The sequence below is a fragment of the Empidonax traillii genome, unplaced genomic scaffold (genome assembly GCF_003031625.1).
Source record: "Empidonax traillii isolate 1590-97213 ecotype Southwest subspecies unplaced genomic scaffold, ASM303162v1 scaffold729:size315501, whole genome shotgun sequence".
Classification (NCBI taxonomy): domain Eukaryota; kingdom Metazoa; phylum Chordata; class Aves; order Passeriformes; family Tyrannidae; genus Empidonax; species Empidonax traillii.
In genome coordinates this window covers 295194-305859 of record NW_020955922.1, presented here as the reverse complement: position 1 = coordinate 305859, position 10666 = coordinate 295194, and the positions used below count along the sequence as shown (strand labels likewise).

At 40.7% G+C, this 10666-nt stretch overlaps 1 protein-coding gene across 1 annotated transcript; it reads right to left on the bottom strand.

Moving 5' to 3' along the window:
• Positions 1 to 1730: 1730 nt before the first annotated feature.
• On the bottom strand, positions 1731 to 10521 carry RIDA (reactive intermediate imine deaminase A homolog). Its single transcript, XM_027900445.1, has 6 exons — positions 10371 to 10521; positions 5872 to 5977; positions 5286 to 5340; positions 4469 to 4537; positions 2889 to 2944; positions 1731 to 2463 (listed from the first exon to the last, which is right to left on the bottom strand). Exons 1-6 carry the CDS (start codon positions 10430 to 10432, stop codon positions 2401 to 2403), a joined length of 411 nt encoding a protein of 136 aa, XP_027756246.1. The 5' UTR covers positions 10433 to 10521; the 3' UTR covers positions 1731 to 2400.
• Positions 10522 to 10666: the final 145 nt, after the last annotated feature.

The window sequence follows — 10666 nt, the reverse complement described above, 5'->3', positions numbered from 1 at the left end:
CCAGAATGCATTTTTTTCCAGGTGTTTCACTTACGCTTCAGTCTCAGACTGATCCTTACTATGTAAAGCAATGGTGTATTATCATTCCCCCTATGGAAGCCTCCCAAAGGAGTTCTGTAAAGGGCTTGCATCAGCCAATGCACAAGTCAGCACACCAAAAAAATATCAAAACTGCCATCTAGTGTTACGTTCAAGGTTGGCAAGGAGGCAGCACGGCACAGGTAAGGCAGTGGGAACAATGTGAGAGGTAAGAAGGGATAACCACAGCGATTATACAAAGCTGAACTTAGCTGATGTTCAAGACTATTGAAATCGGCTGATTTATGGGAACTTGAACTATTTGAACTACTACAAATAAGTGAAATAAATTCAAACAAAGCAATTATATGTGAACAAAGCTGTTACGGAGAACCCCAAATATAAATTAGGAATTAAACTCCATTTAAATGGAGTTCATATGTAAATTCATTCAATTATATTATTCTTAATTCTTACTAATTGACAAAGTGAAGCAGCATCTGCTCTGTGTTTCCTAGAAAGTCATATCCACAGTAGTACTAACTCCTTCCTAACAAGTCTGACCATGTGTTTTCTTAGGTGGGATTGCTTATTGAGTAAAAGCTGTAGAGCATAAAGACATTAATAGTATAGCCAAGGAGTCAGAACAAAAGCAGAAGCCAAAACTAATAAATTTTATGTGTAGGAATTTTGTTTGCAGAAAAGTTGGGTACTTTTGAAAGGTTATTTGGAAGTTCACTGTTTGAAATACTGAAGGCATTACTTTGCTTCTAATAAAAAGAAGTATTGTCCATTTTTTCAAGGGAAAGCCAGATAATAGTGTAAAATATCACACATCTGTATATGCTTGCTGTGACAACCTCATTATGAATCTTTTTTCTATAAAGATACAATTTATAATCTCAGTGAAAAGCAGAAACAGCCACTTTCCGTCACACCCAGGAGGGTTAAACAGGGCTGACTTTCTCACAATTTTCCAACGGCCCTTCTGGTGTATGCTAAAGTGAAACCAGGAATGCATGAAAAATACAAAATATTCATATTGCAGCTGAAGTAACAAGATCCGGAAAGCATAGCTGGTGAGGAGGAGGGTAACAAACCACGAGTGGGACACCTACAGTTTATCCAAGGATGGCAGACGATTCACACAGTGTGGCTGTGGTGTTGAATGCTGGGGGATTTTCAGACAAGGCAACATGTGCACGTGCCGTGGCAAGATTGACAGCAACAAGGTGCTGCCAGATTGGACTCTTCTTGTGTGCCTACCCTATGAAAATCAACTCTGCCACGAGGCAGCTGACTTTCAAACAGATACTTAAAACACAATATCCATTTCTACTTGGTTAGATGAGTAGGGGTGGGATGATGCTTACTAGCAGCACCAGTCAGACTTCTCAATATGGCTTAATCACCCCATGAAACTGATGTTTCTGATCTTAATGGTGGCAAAAAAAGAGCCAAGAACTGTAATGCCACAATTGCAGAAATCTTCCTGTCTTGGAGAATTTCATCCTTAGCTATTAGGAGAGAGATAATAAGCCTGTTCTTCTGGTTCAAATAATTTCTTATTGAATAAGCAAAATGGGGATGTTTTTTACGATGGGTAAGGAAAAGAAGTTTGTTCCCAGAATAGACAAGCACATTTTTGCAGTTGCAATTATATTTTATTCTCGTTAAACTCTTTTTTTTGGCGGATTTTGCTTGGTTTTTTTAAATCAAAACAGTCAAAATTGAATCACCATGAAAAAGATTATGAAAAAAGGTCAGGTAAGTAATTATTTACAGCTGATTTATAAAGTTAGCACTTCAGAGAAGAGTAATTTTCTTATTTCTGAAATTATTATTAACTTTCTTAAACAATTGCTTACGTATGAAAAAAATGTGAGTCCCAACAGTAATCTATTATGTAAAGAAAGAGGTTAAGACAATTCAGAAACAAATAAAATTCCCCAAAAGTGAAGATACGCCCTAAGCAATTCAAGTTTTCTCATTTCTGTCATTTTTTCTTATTTAAAATTGTTACTTAAAAATCATGATATTTTTCTATGTCCAGATCACACATAGCATAACTGTCATAAGTTCACCCAAACATGTACCTTAATACCTGAATATCCAGTGACCATCACAAATGGTGGGCCCTGTCCTGCAATCAAGATCAGCTGATTTTAGCAGGACTCCCACAGGTTTCAGGGTTTGCCAGCAGAGAACTCCTATTCTAGAGAACCCAAGGCCCCAGTCCAGAAGAAGGCACCTTTCCTTGGTAAATTTACTACTTTCAACTGTATGGAACTGCTGTTAGTCAACTGCAGGAATTGGATGTAAGGGAGAAGTATTAATCAAATCCAAAACTGCTGTTGTAGGATATCCAGTCTCCATTTATAGTCAGGCTGAAGCATCTTGGAGGGGTCCCTGAATGGCAATAGCTTCAATCTCAACTCTGGCACCCTGTGACAAAACAAGGAAGGAACACTTTAGGAATTTAATGCACCTACTCTGTGAAGCAAGTGGATGTACAACACAACCTTGTAAAAACAGTGACATTTGAGAGAGATTACACTTCTGACAGCTGTATTACTGATTTAGCCAGGTTAAGTAATATTGACAATTCACTTTACACTTACTCATGTATCATAAGCCCTTACTTCTAACGTTGTAACTATCTTCCACCATAAAGAAATTTATATCTCATATTCAGATCTATGATAATGTATGGGAATAAGACTGGTATACTTAAAAAAAAGATGATTAGGAGTTTTCATTCAAATAATTGCAGTTGAAGCTATTTCAGAATAAGAAAAGCTGTCAGAATGCCTCAGAAGTAAGGTATTTCAGAAATGGGGTTTTTTTGTAGGCAGAAAAGTGACACTTACTTTGGGTAAAGCAGCAACTTGATAGGCTGCCCTGGCTGGGAAGTTTGCCTTGAAAACTGTAATTTAAACAGAAACATCCACCAATCAATGAACTTTGCTTGATAAAACACAGTTCAAAGTAATCTGTATAAAATGCAGTCAGTTTGAATAGTTCAAGCCTACAAGTCTCCTGTGCCAGCTATCATTTTCCCCTTGTTGGTTTGTTTTGGTCACTGACTGCTCTCCCATCTCAGCAAGCCACCATTCATCACTAAGAAGCCAGATGCAGTTGTGATCTAGTGACCAGTGATACTTGCACTCTGCTGATACTGCAGGGTCTTAACCCCAGCTTAGCTGAAAGTGAAACAATTGCAAACACCAGGGAGTGGGAGATGGCTCTTTCAGAGAAAGAGCAAGAGAGAGAAACAGCACCCTGCCAAAAGTGTCATGAGCAAAGACCCCAGATTTATGCAAAGTCAACAGGAGTCCAAACTTACTCATCTCAAAGGAAGACAGAGAAAAAATAGGCCCTTGGCCCATTCCTCTGTGCCCACTTAAACCTGGAGCTCACAGGTGTTACAACAGGGGGTGAGGCAGGGGTAAGGGTACTTGTAAAGGTACAAGAGCTGAATTTGTAGAATCACAGAATAGCTGAGGTTGGGGGAAACATTTAAGGCTCACATAGTCATATCCACTGCCCCTGCCATGGCCAAAAACATCTTTCATTAGATCAGGTTGCTCAAAGCCCCATCCAACCTGGCTTCAAACATTTCCAAGGAGTTTGCATAATTAAATGAAACTTCACTCAAAGCCGTTAATCACTGAGATAATAACTCACAAGGAAAGAACAGCAACAACTGCTTTCTTGAGGTACAGGTAGGAGAAAACACGTAACTAAGCATCCATCCAGCTGGTCTGTTTTTACCCTGCTTAAACACACACACCATTCCATTTTGACATGCAGAATATTGTGTTGACTGCTCATCGATTAAAGACTTCACTCAAGATCAGATGTCACTACCTAATTAAAGCCAAAGGAACATAAGGAACTCATGTGCATAATCTCTCAAATTCTTTTCCACAATATGGCCCATTGGCATCACCTATTTCAGTTTACATTCAGTTTTGTTAACCAAGCACTGTCCGTTTTTTTCCTCAAGTGGAGCAGCGTAGCTCACCTTTGTACAAAAAACGATCCCTGTGTCATAACAATAACCCACAAATTCTTCAAAGATATAAACAGACTTTAAAGAAATGGAGATACAAAATCTAAAATGAAGCATTTGAAGGCCACCTACAGTAGAATTATATTAGGAACAACAGAGCATCTATAGAGATAGAGGCATGGAAGATCAACCTGGAGGGATAGCAGGAGTTGATCTTCACAGGACAGTGAGTTAGTGGGATGATAGGTCACAAACCTACAAGAAATTAGGCTGTGCTTGATCTGATGCTTGCAAAGGAATTTTTGTTTTTAATTTGTTCTCGAATTTCAAGCAGTATGGAACCGCATCATCTGAGTCATTCAAACACGTTGAATACCACAAATATAATTTGTTACACAAGCCATACTGATAAAACAGAAAAAAAAGTCTACTTACATTGCTTATAAACATCATTAATATCATTGTAGTCCTTCATGTCTGCCATCAAAACCGTAGTCTTCACAACTAGAAATTATATAACTGCAGTTATTTTAGACCTCAGCCTTGTATACAAAAGTTGAAAAACTTTAATGCATTTCTTACTTTTATTTCATAAAGTTCTCTTGAGTATTCTAAACATTTTGAAAAGTTTTGCAAACAGATACTGACCATTAGAGATACAGCCTAGAGAACCACCAAAAAAATCTGAGCACCTCGTATTAATAAAACTTTAAGGACTTGAGGCATTCCTGACCAGCTCTGAAAAAGCCAAAATCTTCCAAGAGGCACAGAACTCACAAGCAAGTCAATTAAAAAAGCTCTTGTAAACCAACTGTTGGCAATAACTTAAAACATATATAATATCTGTTGTGAAAAAAGTCCAGAAAAAGGCCTGAAAATATAGTCCATGCTAGAATTTTTTGCCCACGACTGTCCAAGCCAGCATTAATCCTGGTTTGGCTGCACTATTAGAGTCCTCCCCCCAAAAAGTACTGAAAGTGCCTAGAATGTTAATACAATAGACACAAACCTGCTTTTACCTGGAGCAAAGCCTAGGATGCTTAAAATGCATGTAGCCAGGTGCAGCTCTGCCTATACCTAAGCTTTCCCAGCTGGAGTTAAAGTATTTGTACCACTGGCAGAAAGTTTCAGTGAAGAGCAGCGTTCCATTGATACCCATTGCAAAGATCACTTTAAAGGTCACTTGATTTTTTTTGTATCTCAATTCAGGTAAAAACAACTACTTGTTTGCCACCATCACAGCACCACTTACCATTTCCGTAGTCACAGCCTGCAGCTTTCAGGATTTCTCCCATGTTTTTTAGAGCCTAAGGAAAATGGAACAAAAATCTTTTAACTATCAGCTGGGTTATATTTATGTAAGTATGTAAATATGACTTGTAACTTGGCTGCATCCATGTTATATTGTAAGTTCACCCAGCAAAACCTCAACTGTCAAAACTGACCACAATAAAAATTAATAAAACCATAAATATTAAACCATCCATTCATTAGATGTAAATTTATGATGCAGCTCCATCTCATCCTATTCCACCTCACTGCTTCTGGGGGAATAAATCTTTGCCCAAATCAAGCCAAGGTTTTTACAGGGGTGTGAACCTTTCTTACAAACATTGATTCTTTCTTACTTTCCTATATAAAAACACAGATTCCTCCCCTGACCTCCAAGTTGTCCAAGCGGAAAAAAGACAGGGTTAGAAAGGAATGACTTTTTCTTGCTTTTTCTTCATCTGGAGGATATAAAATGCACTTTCTAGTCCTCTCAATTTCTCACAAGTCCACATTTAACTAAACTCGTGGCAACCCCAGTACAAGTTAATTGCTAGAAGACTTCTTACCTGCTTAGCTTCCTCCTTTGCCCCTCCAGAGACGAGCTGCCCGGTGGAAGGTTCTAAGCCTATCTGTCCCGCAATGTACATTGTCCGGTCCACCAGCACGGCTTGGCTGAAAACACAAGTCACATTGTAGGTTTTATGTTTCCCCATGAAAACATCCAAGTATCTGAAAGCACATTTCAGATTTTTCTACAGGAGTTTATAATATCTCAGAAAGAGGACTGAGGTTATGCACACACAAGTCTGTGCACAAAGTCATACACTCAGTTGGTGAATGCTTTTGGAAGTGCTGGGATTAGACCCTCTATGGAATTGCATAGATCTGGTTTTGAGGAAATAAACCCCATTTCTTGCAAAGGTTCAGGGTATGAATGCACCAAACTGACCTATAGATTCCACACTGCAGATAGCACAGAAGCAAGGCAGAGTAAATAGACATTTTTTGGACATGACTAGATAAATATTCCATGCTAGTTTGAGAAGCAGACAATACCTTTTATCTACATCTCAGCTGCAGAGCAATGAGGGGAATGAAGGGGGGGTAAAAACCACAAAAAAGAAAAATCAAAAGAGGGCTCATTAGAAAATTTAAGAGTTTTCTTCTCAAACGGGCACCACAGTAACGAGTTACAGTTGTGAGATGACACCCTGCCCACTAGTACTTTGGCAGTATTTCCCCATAGTAATGAATTTGGCCAGTTAGCAAAACACCTTGATCACTCCATCCCCAGAACAATCACCCTCCTCTCACCAAATAACCTGAGTGACCTGTTGGCTGGGTTAATTCAGAAGAATGCAGAGTTAAAGCTAGTTGCAAAACATTTTTATATAAATGTCAGGTGTGTTTTTGCTGAAGTAGAATTAGCAATTATTAATGTCTCTAGTTATCACAAAGAGATTAAAAGATTAAAACAAAGATTTAAACTACCTAGCAAACATTATGCAAGAGATATAATTTAGTTCTCTTCAGCCAGTAATTGAAAATATTTTGCAAAGGAATTAGAGAAAGATTTTTGAAAGTGTTTGTGATGTGTCAACACTGTTTTTCTTATCTCTTCCATTCTACAAGAAAATGCACTGTTTTGACCATTCAACAAGTCTCTCAAACTACATAAACTAGCCAAGAACATCCCCGAAGTATCTGAAGGAATTTAGCTTCCCTTTAATGTCAGTAGAAAAAAGAAATGGACACTTTCAGAGTATATTTTATTACATCTCTTCTCTCAATTGAGACTGACTCAGTTGGATTGTCTCAATCCAACCTCACAGGGGACACACATGATTTAGGGACTCAGTAAAATAATTAGGGTCAGGCAGTTCAAACAGGGCCATCACTCCCATCTTTCCTTTTATCCCTGTCCTATGTTCTCCTGTAATTTCATAAGGGGAAAAAACAGAGAGTAAGCTACTGGATATGGTGAAATATCTTATGTGACAACTATTTTTTCTGTCATCAACTAACAAAACTGGAGTAAATCACAGAACTACATCATTTAAAGACAAGAAACTAGTGAATAAAGTCATTTTCCAGCCAACATAATCTTGCTGATAGAAAATGTGTGCCTGTACACACATGCTACCTTAATTTTCTTTCCTACCATGTCCTGCTTTGAGGCACAGCCCCTCAGCACATAAACTTCTGTTCTGTTGAAGCACAGAGAACCATGCAACAAGAAGGTATGAGCCCTCTAAACAAAAAAGAAGACATTGTCTTGTACTGCTTAGTATAAAATGAATGTCATGACAAGATGTTTATCTCAACAGACAAAAAAAAAATCCTAAATCACAAATAACTAGGGAAAAAACATGCTGCAGCCTTCTGATACCACTGCCAGACCAGCATCTGCAACAGCCTTATTGGGTCCCCTTCTCTGCTCCTCCTCAGCCTCCTTCTCTTGGTATGCTTACTGATGGACTCCTCCATTCACTAATACCAGTAACAATTTACCAGCCAAGGGGTACAGTTCTACTGCAGTCAAATGCATGAGTGAGGCTCGGAGAAACTTCAACCACACAAACCCCAATCACTCTATACTGCAGATGTACCCTACAACTAGGGTCAATCACAGGTACTCATTAATCTCAATCAGCAGAGATTTGATTGTGTGTCTAAAGTCATTCAGGTTTCAGTGTGTCTAAATGCATAACTGGACTAACACTGTGACTCTGGAAGAACACTGTCCATCAGAGAGACAGTGTTTAAAGAGAAGGACTGCCAAGTTAAACAGATCTTCTTTACACAAATTATTGTGGATTAATACAAGAACAGTATCTCTGCAGAGTCTTCTAAAGGGTTAATAACATTAATGAAATCTACATATAACATTAATGATATCTATATATACACATACACAGATACGTGTCTTTTTAAATATCTACCTACCTACCTATCTCAGGGTACTGGCAAAGGGATGTAGTAAAGGAAATAGAAAAATACAGTAAAAATACAGTAAAAATTGGTCACCAAAAAGCATACTGAATGCCTGTAGCAGAACTAAAATGCATCCCGCACATCCCAATTCTTTATTCCATATTAAACCCACATTCCTGTGTTACCATGCTCAAATTTCACAGTAGAGATGGGGCAGTTACTTCTTGTGCAACTTCTGCTCCCTGGACTTTGACAAGTTTACTGAAATCTGATAAACTAAGTTAGTGATAAACTAATGGATGTTAGACAATTTACAGACAGCATAATAAGAAGTATTTCACCAAGAGCTACCAGTAAGCACAAAATGTTGGAGGGCAGTTAATGCACAACAGAAGTGGAGAGCTATATTGCAGACTGGGCCAGTGTGGTGTGTGTGGGTGTGCAGCAGAAGGATCGTTGCCTTTCCATGTCTTAGACGTTCTGCTAACGCCAAGCAGTGCCGGGCCCCTGGCTGCAGTCCAACAGCAGTTTATTGTTTACAGAAGTTAACCTTCATGTCATGTCTCTTGGCTTCTACACTTTGTATTTTTCCATCTTTATAATGCCTATAAGGAACACACAGTTTGAAGCTCAGAAAGCTCAGGACACATAGCAATGGAAACAAAAACGCACCTGGAAGGCAACAAGGTGCTATTGGGAATACAAAACCTGAATGCAGAATGTTATATAAAATGCTCTAGTAAAAAACCCTCGGTACCTTAGCTGTAAGAGTCTACTATACTGATTGAACATTTTTTTCTCATTCATATAGTAAAGAGAAACCTTTCTCCAATCAAAACTGGGATTTTTCTTTTTTTTTTTAAATTACATGCAGATCTGCTGCAACAACAAACTTGTTGTGAAAATGTTGAACAACTTCTTACATATTTTTACAGCAGTTAGTTTTTAGCCTGAAAAGCATTTATAAACATTCAAAAATAAGACAGGATCTGCAATTCCTAGGCACTGGACTCTCCATTTGCCCAAGCTTGCCCTGGATCAGGCTCAGCCTTTCCTCTCCATCACCTCCATAGTCAGCACTCTCTGTAACTTCCCTGCACAACCACCTTGTCTATAGGCAAACACTGTTCCTGGAGAGGAATCATTCTTCCTCTTGCAGTTTATTTTCACTCACTTCTTGCCACTAATTTCAGAATTATTTTCCCAAACTGACTTTTGGAGGGACATTTTAAAATGACTAGGGGACATTCCCCCTGCGTGGCAGTGTGGCCCCGCTCCTGCTGATGGACTCCAGGTGTCCCTGGGGTCACCGGGGAGAGGACCAGCCCCTGCTCAGGGGTCCTGCCCTCATCTCTGCCCCAGGGCTGCCTGACAGACCCCACTGGGGTCTGTCTGCCAAAACTTCACCTGGAAAGCCTGCTTCTGCTTCTCCCAAGAGACCTCTTCCTCACAGAATAACAGAATTGTTAGGGCTGGAAGGGACCTCTGGAGATCAGCCAGTCCAACCCCCCTGCTAAGGCAGAGTCACCTAGAGCAGGACACATAGGGATGCGTCCAGGTGGGTTTTGAATGTGTCTAGAGAGGGAGACTCCATGACCTCCCGGGGCAGCCTGTTCAGTGCTCTACCACTCTCAATGTAAACTTCTTCCTCATGTTGAAGTGAAACTTCTTGTGTTTTAGTTTATGGCCATTGCTTCTTGTCCTGTCACTGGGCATCACCAAAATGAGTCTGGCACCATCCTCTTGGCACCCGCCTTTGAGATACTTGTATGTCCTGATGAGATCCCCTCTGTCTTCTCTTCTCTAGACTAAACAGGCTCAGCTCCCGCATTCTCTTCTCCTAAGAGAGATGCTCCGGACCCCTCATCATCTTTGTGCTCTGTGCTGGACCCTCTCCAGTAGCTCCTTGTCTTTCTTGAACTGAGGAGGCCAGAACTAGACAAAGTACTCCAGATGTGGCCTCACTGGGGCCAAGCAGAAGGGCAGGATCACCTCCCTCAGCTTGCTGGCCGCACTCTTCCCGATGCACCCCAGGATACTGTGGACCCTCCTGGCCGCAGGGGCACTGCCAGCTCATGGTCAACTTGTCATCCACCAAGACTCCCAAGTCCTTTCTCAGCTAAGGAGTTACCTGTAGGGACCCAGCGCAGGGGCCTTCGTAGTGCTGATTATTTTCTTCACGAGCGAGGCCATAGCTGACGCTGGTGCCGCGGTGGGTGCCGGTGCTGCCCTCGGTGCCCGCCCCTCCCCGCCCCTCCCCACCTCCCCTCAGGGCCCCAAGGACGCACACCCCACCCACCGCCGCCCGCAGGGGTTTGTGGGAAATGTAGTCCCCGCAGCTGCCGGGGGGAGGGGGAGGATTGTGCGCATGCGCTATGGTGCGTGCAGGCAGCCGCGTGTGCCGGTGGAGGCCGCGCTGCGAGTGAG

Coding starts and splice junctions, on each gene's coding strand:
- RIDA (XM_027900445.1), bottom strand. CDS start 10,432: ATGGCCTCGCTCGTGAAGAAAATAATCAGCACTACGAAGGCCCCTGCG. Junction 5,978..10,370: donor CCTGCGCTGGGTCCCTACAG/GTAACTCCTTAG, acceptor TTGTGTTTTCAG/CCAAGCCGTGCTGGTGGACC. Junction 5,341..5,871: donor CAAAGGAGGAAGCTAAGCAG/GTAAGAAGTCTT, acceptor CATTTTCCTTAG/GCTCTAAAAAACATGGGAGA.